The 13824-nt window shown below is 34.5% G+C and overlaps 1 protein-coding gene across 4 annotated transcripts in view; it reads right to left on the bottom strand.

The window, feature by feature from the left end:
* Positions 1-13824, bottom strand: part of LOC138334902 (uncharacterized) — a 110522-nt gene that overhangs the window by 50267 nt on the left and 46431 nt on the right. For all 4 annotated transcript variants that reach the window (XM_069283731.1, XM_069283733.1, XM_069283734.1 and 1 more), the window contains exons 28-40: positions 12830-13212; positions 10421-10555; positions 9761-9790; positions 9276-9384; positions 8402-8650; positions 7588-7854; positions 6315-6572; positions 5220-5614; positions 4363-4542; positions 3170-3278; positions 2597-2848; positions 733-1029; positions 68-265 (exon numbers count right to left, since the gene is read on the bottom strand). In XM_069283731.1, the coding sequence (XP_069139832.1) occupies positions 68-265; positions 733-1029; positions 2597-2848; positions 3170-3278; positions 4363-4542; positions 5220-5614; positions 6315-6572; positions 7588-7854; positions 8402-8650; positions 9276-9384; positions 9761-9790; positions 10421-10555; positions 12830-13212 (2862 nt within the window). The remainder of the gene's footprint in view (positions 1-67; positions 266-732; positions 1030-2596; positions 2849-3169; positions 3279-4362; positions 4543-5219; positions 5615-6314; positions 6573-7587; positions 7855-8401; positions 8651-9275; positions 9385-9760; positions 9791-10420; positions 10556-12829; positions 13213-13824) is intronic.

Below are 13824 nucleotides of genomic sequence, written 5' to 3'. Positions count from 1 at the left end.
GTATGAAGTTTCATGAAAATCAATTGATCCTAGCTATGTAGACCTAAAACATTTTAATGTAACTTACACGCAGGAAGCTTCCTTGTGCATAACAGCCCTGTGTAGTCGCCTCACACATGATCTAGCACTGCAGACGTCACACTCGAGAGCAGAACAATGGGCTCTTTCTGCAATCTCCTTCATCATATCCCAAACACCATCAGCTTCACGAGACCTGCAGCCCATCATGTTGCGCTTCACACATATCTGTGTAGAAGCCATAGCTCTGCAAAAACATCATTTTTTTGCTTTCTTTAATTTGCTTTGAACAATGAAAGAAATGATATAACTTTTATTAAACGCTTTTTCTCACAAGAGCTTTTGATTCTAATGTTCCATTTATCAGGATATAGAGTAACAGCCCCTTGATTCCTGAATTCAGAAGTTAACATGTAAAACAAATGCAAATATTATGAAAGCAATGAGCAGTTGCATAGAACTACAATTACAATTTCATCCATCTAGTATACAAAAACTCGGCTAGGAAGAACTTTTCTCTTGTTATAATATCAATTTGTTTAACTGAAGTATCCAGTATAAAATACAAATGCACAGAAATCATCACAGGTTATGAAATAATTACGTAGCAGTCTAATTTCACTTGGTTTTGCATCACAAGTGCAAATAATTAAGGCGCCCGCCAAAGAATCCATGGAGGATAATAATTTAGGTCTACAATAAACGGTAACTTACCGACAGACTTGATCTTCAGAATGCATCTCTCTCATGTTCTCCCTGAGATGGTTCACACAGTACAGAGCCGACTTTATATCACATGATGCAGACCTCATGTCATCTTCATCAGGACACATATCGCCCATATCCATCTGGTTGTCGTCATTGTAATCCATTGCATTATTGTGACGAGACATACTAGCACTGATAGCGATGTTCTTCAGGTCCTGGTACGTATCCTCCACCATCTTCCTGTAGCGTGGTTCGCACATCCAGGTCTTCTCAGTCACACACATCTCAGTGGGGCCCAAGTGTCTGGAAATATATTAAATACATGAAAGAAAACAGAGAAATTTATTTAATTTTGTTCTAAATACAAAAAAGGAAAATGGTGAATCTAAAAATGTTTTTAAAAATACAGTTTCAATTATAATAGATTGTTAAAATCCATCTTACACCGTAGTAAAAATCCTTTCTAATTATGAAAGTAATTTTTTTTACATAACATTGTATTGCAGCTAATATTGTAATACCAGAGTAACATAGAGTGGAACTCGGTTAATACGAACTCGAAGGGACTGAGATAAAACTTCGAGTTATCCGAGTGTTCGAATTAAGCGAGTTCTCAATTAAGTCTACGATCTCTTTACATGGTAATAGATCTACTTGTTCCGTGTCGTAAAACGATGTGAGCAAGAAAAATATCAAAATCATCGATGGTGGTTGCAAAATTATAACAAAAAAAACGAAATCAATCCAAAATATTGATTCATCAACTGCAGTCACAACAATTGTTTCACGCACATAGAAATACAGACATAACTTACGTAACTGAGACGCATGTGTTCATAGGAAGTTATGTAGAAAATTATTCTGCGAATGTCAACTCATGATCAAATGATAGTGGCAAGTGAACGGTGTAAAGTCTATTTTGCCAAGTAAAAAGTTCAAAGCACTAACATTATTCACACCTAAATAATTGTAGCATCGCTCTATAAAAACAGTGATCATATACGGCTCCAAGTTGTGATTTCATTTGGAACACAGTGCCAGGTGGCTGGAGATTAGTTCCGCTCGAATGATCACACTATACATAGCACAGGCGGCCGAGAGCACCTGTGTTTTTATAATGTCGCCATTTCAGTCGGGGTAATGTTTATGTAAGTAATGAACATGTACTGCAGCTTTACAACTGAATATCGCTTAGGTTCATTTCTAAACATTAAACAGTTTTTCCATGTTTTTGTAGTTGTAAGCGGCTTTTGAAATGCCGTTTTACGGTACATTTATGATAAAGAAAATGGCATTTTCGGTGATCTCGGTGTCCAAAAAATCTCAATTCAAGTTGTGCGAACATTTTTTGTATGATTTTTGTCACCAAAAATTACTTCGTATTATCTGAGTTTTTCGAGTTTTCCGAATTCGAATTTTCCGAGTTTATTAAACAAAGATAAAGAAGGAATTCGGCCAGGACCGGCAAAGTACTTCGTATTAAGCCAGGTTGTCGAATTATCCGAGTTCGTATTAAGTAAGTTCCACTGTATATTTCAACATGCAAGTTTACACAACAATAGTTTTTTGAAATAGCTGTTATTATTATCAGAACACTTGTAAAGGACCAACACTGCTAAGAGGTGACACATACTAGAATGACAAGTGTATATGAGATGGCAACAATCATTAAATGATTTTAAACAAAGCATAGCAGAATCAATCAATTCGTTTTTTAACCCAGAATTTTTTTCTATCATCTTGTACAAACTCACCACCATGGTAAACAATTACTCTTAGTCTATCTGCTGTATTTTAAAAATAACTGCTTCTATAGCTATCCTCTCCAGCCAGAATAGTTTCGAATAAATAACACTTCAGAAAAACTTACGCTATCAGAGCCTCCCTCGAATCTCCTGCATGTAGATAAACAATGGACTGACTCAATCTGCCGAGACATTCCATGGCCCCATCGTAATCACATTCCTGATGCATGGTCATTCCCATTCCTTCCATTTGACAAACACCACTGGACAATCCCAGACGAGCAACCCATTCCAACATCCGCAGGTATCGGATACGTGTTAGAGAGTTACAGCTCTTCGTAGACTTCAGTACACATTCGAAGGATTCATGAGCACCCCTGAAATCAAATTGAGAAGTAAAATATTTACGGATTGTTGCACAGATGATGGCATTGATTGTACCAATTAGATTGAAAAGGGGATTGGACTGGACCAATCATCAGCTACCAAGTAGTTTAGCAGAATATCTGGCAAGTGTATGGAAACCCTGTAATCAAGCCCTGGTTTGGCCACTACATTGTCGCCTCTTTTGTTACAAAATTAATGTTTGTAATAGACATTACAACTTTCTGGTATGAACAGAAAATCGTTTATGGTGTTTAAATACTGTGGATACTGCCAATTCAATATATGTTGTGTGTGATGTTATGAAAACTTACTTGCAGGCAGCCTCTCTGCTTCCTAAGGTATTGTAGCCAACATAGACAGAGCTGAGAACAGTGTCAATCATACAAGCATTTGCCGTCTCAATGGCGCAGTCCTCAGGTTCTGAAACAATCATAGGGTCGGTCATATAACAGTATACCCCACATCTATTACACATACAATGGTATCAACTGGTCAGCATAACATTCATTAAACAAAAAATACTTACGATTAAATTAAAATACTTCTTAAACCCTTTTAAGTTACAATATTCATACAAGCATTTGCCAAGAATTTGCATGCTGACTATAGTTTTAAACTTTTCTTCACCTAAAAATATCACGAAACATATTCTTCAAATTGGTAACCCTTTTCTTATATTAAAGGGACAATCCAGTCTAAGAGTACATTAAAATTTGCACATATCGGAAACAAACCAGTTCTAATAGAAATTAGATTTAATAGTTGGTTTTACTGTGATATGACAGAAAAGCCCATTGAGTGAAATGTATGTGAAACATTCAAACTGGCTTACTGTTTGCCATTACACATAGTAGTCGGATGTCATGTATGCCGAACCTTTGCCCTTGCAAGTGTAATAAAGAAATTTATGTTAAAGAACTACTCCAATCGCTTTTACAGAAGTGTGTTTACCTAATTAGATGCATGTTCTTGCCTAAATTTTATCAGCATTGCATCTGTTCAACATGCGTGACTTGTTGTACCTGCTTAATCGTAGTGATCAAAGATTTGGAATTTCAATGGTATAGATCAAAATACTTAATAATGTCGTGGAATTTGTCAATATTTTTATGTATTTCATAAGGAATGTAGAACAGTACATTTATGTCATATTTTGCTTTGTGTTTATGTAACAGATTAGTCTCACTGAATTGTCCCTTTAAGTATGAACATAATTTTACTTTGTCTTGCATGTTCATGGCTTTGACTAATATATTACAATATAGCATCAAATGGGAAAAAAATTGAAAAAAAAAGAAAAAGAAATTTTTCAGAAGTCTAGCAGAAGAAACAGGTTTTAGCAGGATGGTTTATTACCATCATAAATAAACAATTGTGATATGTCATTGTCATGTTCTAACATTAAATACATTTAAATTGAAACTAAACAATTGTCATTTACTTAACAGTCATAGAAATTAAACATTGGAATAAAATTCCTATTAATAGTAAGATAAAATCTTACCTTTTGTGTTATGAGACATATCTTTGAATGTGTTCATTATATACTTCAGAGAATGTTCCGCAATCTTCTCCTCATCGACTGTGATATTGTTCTTCATCATTTCCTCCTTGAGGTAATCCCTCAGCTCGTCCATTCCTGGCATATCCTTAAGGTCCTCCCACCAAACTTCACGTTTAGCCTCTGAAAATCACAGAACCATCAAAGATATCAGACACTTGTCATGAAATCCCAAGAATTGTCAATGTACAGCTTCGATTTTTAAAGATGAAAATACAAAACCTATCAAATAAAACATCATTTATCATAACCTTTGTACATTTCAATTAATGTTCCTATCACATAATCAACCTCCTATTCCAATGGTTTAAATTCTAATAGTGTATTTCTGTGTGAATCAATTCTATCGTTGATTTGTTATATAGCATGATTGCATTTTTGTGTGAATCAATTCTATCCTTAATTTGTTATATAGCATATCACAATATATGATTACAAAATATTGATACAACCACAACTGTCCTATACATTGCATGTCTACACTTGATAAAAAACTTTCAAATGACCAAGACTATTTTCAGGTGACTTGCACCACTGAATTTTTTTTCAAATACTAATCTGAACTTGCATATTACACATACTAATCTTATGTACAAATTAGAGTTATCTACCCTTGCAGGTAGGTATTCATTGTAATGTCATGAGTTTGCGAGTATAACGTCATACTTTTTGGGGAAAACGGCGTGAATTGTGCTCACAAAATATAGACATGACAATCGATACCTATCTGCTAGGGAGCTAACTTTGTTATATGCAAAAACTGTATAGCATAGACACAGTTACGGAGATGAGAAACCTACCGTTGATTTCACATCGGAGCTTTGTGTAAGTTTTCGTATGTTGGACAAACTGTTTGAATAATCCACCGTACACTGGTGGCATGGGGTATTCTAGATATTTGCCGGTACATTCAGTGAAATTATGGAACATCTTGCAGATTCCGCTGCTATCGAAGTTAAGGTGTGAATGCAGCCACTCGCCACCGGCAGTGATGAGATTGATAAGACATGGGTCCACAGTGATGTTAACCAGTTGTCTCCAGAAACTCATATTACCGTTAACACCTTCCCAAATGTTACAGGTCATGTTCATACTTCCGGTGAGAAGGACAAGGCCTTGCAGGGAATTCTGTTTGTATTCGTCGTCACAACCCATAAGTAGTTTGTCAACACACATCATTATCTCCTCCTTTTTCCTACAAAGTAAAGGAAATTACAGAAAGACGAAAAAAAATATCCAAATGTTATTCCTTTCACAAGTCCCTTAAATTTTTTAATCAAAACTACTGTATAGCTGATTATTTTCGCAGGTAAAAATATTTGTGAACGCGATTTGAACTAAAAATGATAAAATTAAATTTCTACGTTTTTAAATATGTGACTCAACTATTGCTTAATATTTCCCAGATCAAATTTTCTTAACCATAGTAATGTCCAATGAAATCACACAAATAATCTGCTATACAGTAACAGAAAATTTGTCAAAACCGATCCAGCTAAAGAGAAAATCTCCCTTGCCAAGAGGTATATTGCAACAAGTATTTACCAAACAAAAAATCTCTCTATAGCTTTCAAGTGTATAATACTAATGTAAGTTAAGAAACATATCTGGATCAGTTCAGGCGAGATAAAGCTCAATCCTGATAGTAAATTTTGAGAATTTAGTTTCAGGAAAAGTGAATTTTTTTCTTTCTTTCTTGATGTCTCAGATCTTGACTTTTGTTTCAGGTTATACATAAGAATACTGGAAGATCTAATTGAAGTTTACAGACATTCTAATTAAAAGAATAAACTGCTAAATCAACATATAACAACTATTTTTATAATCAATCAAGGAAAATTCCAAGAGGACAATCTTGTATGAAACAGAGTTCTCCTCAAACAATCACCACTTACATGCAAAGTTCTTCAGAGTTCATGTCCATTATATCAGAGAAGCACCTGTTCCAGTCACTTGAGCATGTTGGCTGGCTCATACAGGCTTCTCCCATTTCCATGGCATTTTGGAAGTCTTTGGACATGTGGCCACTCTCCATACAGGTCTTACCGTAGGTAGCCATCATGAGAGACCAGGTCTGGTTAGCCATGGTTAGTTTGGACTCTTCACACAACATGGTCTGGAAGTGTGTGTACATTGACATATCCTCAAAGGCCCTGGAAGTTAAACATCAATATATAGACATCAAGCATAATTGGTATAGATTGTGTTTAATTAGAGATAATTCTGTCTATATGAAGACCACTATTGGCATATCCGCAAAGGCCCTGGAAGTTAAACATCAATATATGGATATCAAGCATAATTGGCATAGATTGTGTTTAATTAGAGATAATTCTGTCTATATGAAGACCAATAAAAGGAAAAGAAAAATAGGTCTTTATAGGCAAGTGGTCATATATATGAAGGTGGTACCTAAGACAGGTTTTACTGTAATAGAATGTTACTTTGAATCTGTGAATTAATTATTTCATATCTTATTGCCTTCTTAAACCACATGAAATTTCAGCTAAATTCAGATAATTTCTCTATTATTTGTAAAAACACAATTGATCAGCATTTTGATAATGCTTTAAAGTTAAATGAGCTGTCATCAAGAAGGTTAAACCAAAATCATACTTTCCTCATGTTGTACACTTGACAAACTATTTTAGAAGTAGTTAAGAGGAATCCTAATAGTGTTAATATTGTATTTTCCAGTTGTGGCTTTCAAACCTAAACAGGTTATCAAAGATATTGCCTGAAATTGGTTAAAGATGCTCAACGCCGACAGAGCATAAATGATACTCATCATTTGAGCAATAATTGGTGTTTAATCGTGTATATGTATGTCTAATTAACACAAAACATAATATAAAATAATTTATTTTGCCTTTGGTACATGTGCAATCAGTACTTCATTCCATATAGGATATAGTGGCAAGGAATTTTTTCGGGATGCAATTAATTATTTTTCATATTTTTAACATGAAGAAAATTCAGAAGCTCAAACTTTTCCATGGTGGTAATGGTGTAAAGTAAGTAACTTTTGTAACTGAAGAAAAATAATAAATCGTCTGCTCCTGTTTTTGATAGTGAAAAAATACCATTTGTCGGCGGTGGAGCATCTTTAAACAAATCATTTTAAACAACTTAGCTCAGGTAATTGGCTCAGGTAAATGATAAACTTACTTGCACATAGCAGAATTATTTTTAGCCTCTCTGGTGGCAAATTCTTCAAAGTGATCAAAAGCTTTCCACACAGCATCCTCATCACAGGCTGCATGCATGACAATGTCACGCCAGCCGGTCATATTACACTTAATGGCCGAAGCCACAGGACAGGAGTTTCCGACAAGGGACATAATTGGTGCCATGGACTCAATCACCTTCATAGAGACATCCGAGGAGCAGTTCTCCAAAGATCTCTGTACACACTGCATAATCTTGAAGGCTTGTCTACGAATAGAAGTCAACATTAATTCCAACACAGTAAAACTTAATATTTACAGTTTAACTTGTCATAACCAAATGTCATCATAACAATCCAATTTGGCTGGTATGGTTAGGCTTATAGGTTTTAATTACTGTAAATTATGGAGGAAAATACCATACAATCACGCCAGAAATAGTCAAGGATCTTGATTAGATAGGGGCAGATTTTGGCAGGTTTTATTATACTTTATCTCCATTTCAGTGGTTACAATGGAAACACTTTTTTTCTCTTTTTATGTATGAATCAAATTATTTAGAATTCAAGATTCATTACAATTATTATTTAACACTATCATGTTAAAAATGGGTTGCTTTTCTTCAGTGAATAAAAAAAAAACATTGCTATAAAAATGCTTATTTTCATGGTTTTTTTCCTTATGATTTTATTTCTTGCATCTTTTTTAAGTTTTCATTTCTACTTAAGATCTATTTTACAAAATTTGGAACTTCTTCCACATATTCAATATAAAAAGATTTTAATCAGAAAACTATACATATACTAAGTACTTACTTGCAAATATACTGTTCGCTGCCTGCTGGTGCATAGTAGATCATCTCACCAAGGGAACCGATACAGTAGTCGGCTACATCAGGGACACAGAGTCCATCGTTCATCAGCAGTGTATGTACCATCGACTCCTCACAAGATACATCATACATATGTTTGATGAGCATGTCCATTTCTGTGAAAACGTCCTTACGTTCTTGAGAGCAGTCGGCGAGGGCCTCCATCACGCAATGCTTCATATCCCAGTATTGGCTGGTATGGACAGGACAAAAATCAGTATTTGTAAAATTCAATATCATATAATAACTCTTGTAAATAAAACAAAATGATTGATTTCCTTAAACTAGTTTGTATATGTTCTCTCACATTCAACTAGAAATCTGAGAAAGACAGTGCAAACTGCTTATTTATTGACATGTTTGCAATAACTGAGCCCTGCCAGTGAGAAGTCTAAATGATATTGGTAATTAATTAGCAACGTAATTATGAATTAGAACTAGGATATGTCTTATCTTTTGTAATGTGTTTGTATATAGATCTGTTGATTATCGTTGGAAAATTTTACATTTCCTTTCCATGATGGTTTTTGTTGAAAGGAAAAGTTTTATTATTTGTGACGTTCAGCTTTTAGCAAGACAAAAAACATTTCTACAAATAACATGCTTACTCAGAAAAGTATCTACCAGCTGCAACAGACTTATTTTGCTTGATAAATGTCTTACAACATCTATGGACATCTGAAGAATTCCTCTACTGGTGGCAATATGCATGAGAATGGTAAAAGATTTTTTTGAGAGTGTGTTATCATTTGTGTTAATTTGTCTAAACCTTCAAAACATCTATGAATTATCTAGTTTCTCCATTGTGACAGACTTACCTACAAACTTTGCCTCTCTGGTCTAGTGGCATCATATTAAGACCGCCTAATCCTGTCCAAAAGGTGGCTACACAGGTCGAGGCTTCGGCTGACATGCAGCCAGCTGGCTCTGTAAACACAGCACAAAATAAAATAACAGATATCATTGTACTGTTTTTACATATATTACCGAGTTATCTGCCCCGCGGGTAGCTATTGATTGTAATGTTATTAGTTTGTGAATAAAAAATATGTTACACTCACAATTGCATAATGTATACAAATCCAAATATAGTGTCAAGGGCAGATAACTCTGTAAAATGTATTTTTGAAACAATTTTTACCGATATTCAATTCTTAGTTAGTTAAGCACCAGTTTCATTAATATATAGAAATATGTTTTGTGGTAGCAATATAATAGGAAACATCATAAATGTTAAATTTCTTACTTCCATTCTTTTTTAATCTTAAATTTAATTTACAAAGATTCTAGCTTTAAAACTTACCAACTGGTGGTTGTGATGTTGGTTGTACTCCTGAAATGAGAGTCAAAAAATCAGAAAGAAAAGTTGAGTCAAAGAATTGATAGGAAGAAGAGTCAAAAAATTAAACAGAAGCTGAATCAAATTATAAAAAAGAAATTGAGTAAAAAAATTTACAAGAAAATTGAGTCAAATACTTTGATGGAAAATATCAAATTATTCCATAAATAAAGCTAAGATGATGGTGACTTTAACAGACAATTGTAAGTGTGTATGTATTTTACTGTTTTGAGAATTCAACAGACAATTGTAAGTGTGTATGTATTTTACCGTTTTGAGAATTCAACAGACAATTGTAAGTGTGTACGTATTTTACTGTTTTGAGAACTATCAAACTTAAATAAAAGAAATAGAATTTAAAATTATGAAAAACCTTTCAAAAGAAGGAAGTGTTCATTTTTTATTTGTGTAATTTCTATTGGGTTGATACATTAATGTATAAAGCTATGTTCAATTAGGGAAGTACCAGATTCTGCTGGTGACTAAATACAAGAAGAATAAACATCCCATAACAAGCACCTGCCAAGTGCCCCATTTTGACCCCAAACCTAGGAACAATGGCGTTAGTAATAGGAGCCAACTTATCCTAAAATCTTATTTTAAAGTACTAGTATTCACTTTTACCTTCTGGCATAACACAGGTTCTTCCACAGTTATTTTTGCAACATTTCATTTGGCCAGAACAGTCATTATCTGATCCACATTCTTCTAAACAAATGCTGGAGTCTCCAACAGGCTTTGGACATTGACCTTCTTTCTCTGTAAAAAAACAAAAGAAAAAGAAATTTAATCAATGTATTCAGAATTAAGACATTTGTGTATAGAAAAGGTTGATATCATTTGATTGTATGAATAATAGTCAATAGTCATTACAATATTATTAACGGTATAATTTATTCAAGGTTGTGATTGTTGTGATTTATAAACCAATACATGGTTTATAACACGTGGACATTAGATAAGAAACATTCAATTTAAGTAAAGTTAACATCAGATTATCTTTGTCTTGTCGACAAAGACAGTTAATGTGGATGGATTGTTTACGTTTTACCAAATGAACAAAAATGAAATTAAAAAATATTGTTGTTTCATTTTTTTCAGAAAATCAATATGAAACAAGCAAACACATCAACCAGTCATTGTTACATAAAAATAATTTATATATACAGTCGAGACTGTCTTATGTGACTTTCCAAGGGACCTTTACAGATAAGTCACATAAGACAGAGAGTCACTTACGGCAGTCCAAGTTCATCTGCAACATCACTGTACGAAAATCTGTCTTTAATTGGCTTTAAATTTATTCTTCATTATAAATATATCATTAAACTGGATTTTTAAAAAAAAAAAAAATTAATAATGAAAATAATGAAAACAAGTGATCCCAAAGGGATCTTGGCGCCCACCAAAGAATGATCTATGTCTAACAAATGAAAGAGGCATCTTTTCTTTGCTTTTCGAACTTTTACTACATATTACTACATATGAAATTTGAGAAAAATCCTTCGAGTACTCTCTGAGATATATAATATTAACAAACTTCAATTATCAAAATTCAAGATGGCTACCTGTCGGCAAACTTAATGACCCATCAGTCCCACAATGCAATATGCACAACTAGACCCCTAGGGGAACATGCACATGAAATATGACACAACTCCCTTCAGTGCTTTCTGAGAAATAGGTGTAACAAACTTCAATTGTCAAAATCAAGATGGTGTCCTGTAGGCCATCTTGTTCACTGATCAGTACCAAAATGCAATATGCACAACTAGACCCCTAGGGGAACCTGCACATGCAATTTGACACAGATCCCTTCAGCACTTTCTGAGAAATAGCAGAAACAAACTTTATCTATCAAAATCCAAGATGGCAGCCTGTCGGCCATCGTGTTGACCAATTGGTCCCAAAATGCAATATGCACAACTAGACTCCTAGGGGAGCCTATAGATATATATAGATGTGAAATTTGAGAGACATCCCTTCTGTACTTTCTGAGAAATAGCTATAGCAGTAACAAACTTTGACTATCAAAATCAAAGATGGCTGCCTGGCAGCCATTTTATTGATCGATTTGTCCCAAAATGCAATATGCACAACTTGGACCCTAGGGGAACCTACATATGAAATTTGAGAAAGATCCCTTCGGTTCTTTCTGAGAAATAGCAGTAAAAAGAATTATTAACAGACAGAAAGACGGATGGATGGACGGAAAAACACAACTGAAAACTGATCCAACTTTTTGCAATTAAAAAATATATTTTAATATCATGTTTTTTTCAAGCTTGAAAAAAAAAACCACAAAATCAGACTTGTACTAAAATGACCACTACAAAACAATTGCAGATGTTGTGTCTGGTGTTATGAGAAACTTTTTAAGATAATATAGTGTAGCTAATTTGAGGATGGCAGTTATAATGACTGTTTACTCATATCAAGGAATGGAATTATGTTTGGTCGTGAATGTCATGTACAAAACGAAAAGAGAGTCACCGAAGCCAAGCCATAGGATTACACAGAAGGCAAAATAAAACATTCCGATTTATTTAACATGTCCCATTATTTATTGTCGATGTTTAGCATTGTTTATTAAGGAGAAATATCTGGATTGTACCTGGCATGGTCTATTTAATAGTTTTAAGCCAAATGTTGTGGTGATCCGTCAAAACTGGTTAAACAGTAATGTATGCTTGTCAACAGTCAATGTTTAGTTGAAGTTCACACCTCTTTCTCGATCCTAAGGCCTCAGGCGAATGAAAAGTCGCTCTAGACAGACTTTTTTATAATTTGTGGGTTGTATAAACACAGTTGCTTGTCACGTTAGACAGGGAGTCACTGAAAACAGATCCATTATATAGCAAACTACGTTCGGGCATCTCAAGTAAGGTCACATAAGACATGTAGTCGCTACATACAGGGGGTCGCTCAGACAGTCATGACTGTAATCATAACAATTTTGAATTAAGTTTTATCATTTTACAAAGTAATTTTATTATAGGTTATATTTCAATAAATTGATGATAATGCTCTTACCTTGAGCACAATATTCAACCAATTTTCCATAGTTTCTTCCATTGGATTCTAAAACGTATGAAACATAAGCTGGAATTTCATAATAGAAGGGATAATAGCACATTTCAGCTTGCTTAGACAGATCACAGAATTTGGTTCTGAAGTCGGAGGTCTGAGAACTGTTGAGTACTTCTGAAAGCTTGTGTACATAGTCATAATTGCACGCAGCCATCTTCTCAACACCGTCTGTTTTGGAGAAGATTCCCCAGTCAAGGGCGACAAGGGTGTTACATGGCTGTATCGACTGGAAGAATCTGTTGACGAAGAACTGTAGAGATACGGACTGAAGACTGGAGCATCCTCCTGCATGCTTCTTCACACATGCCGCAATCGCTGAAGCATTTCTGTAAATAAGCAATGGTTATATTGTCATAGAAACATTTCTGTAAATAAGCCATGGTTATATTATCATAAAAACATTTCTGTAAGTAAGCCATAGTTATATTGTCATAGAAACATTTCTGCAAATAAGCAATGGTTATATTGTCATCAAAACATTTCTGCAAATAAGCAATACTTTAATATCATACATGCCATACCTCCCGGCGTGAGACAAAAACTCCCGTATTTTAAAGCCTTTTATTGTCTCCCGGCAGGAGAGTCTAAATTCCCGATTTCTATAAACCCCTCCGTTTTATTTTCGTTGCCACATTTGTGTACATGCTAGGTTAATTTTAGCACGAGAGTAACCACTCCCTGACCCCCTGACCAACACCCAAGTGGCCCTAATTAGCAGCCTTGGGCTATTTCCACCTTGGCTTGTGGTGTCACTTTCACTCACGTCTGTGTATTACGTAAACTGAAGTCAAGCAGCCGATCGCGCTGCCTAGAAAACAATCAGCTGGCCTTTCAATAAATTTTATGACTATACAGCTAGTGAGCATTACAACAAAACAAATACTGCTTACAACTATGAATGATTTACTCACGTTTTTAATGTTAAATAGGCCTATCTG

Source organism: Argopecten irradians, chromosome 11 (assembly GCF_041381155.1).
Source record: "Argopecten irradians isolate NY chromosome 11, Ai_NY, whole genome shotgun sequence".
NCBI lineage: Eukaryota > Metazoa > Mollusca > Bivalvia > Pectinida > Pectinidae > Argopecten > Argopecten irradians.
This window is presented reverse-complemented; position numbering and strand designations above follow the sequence as displayed.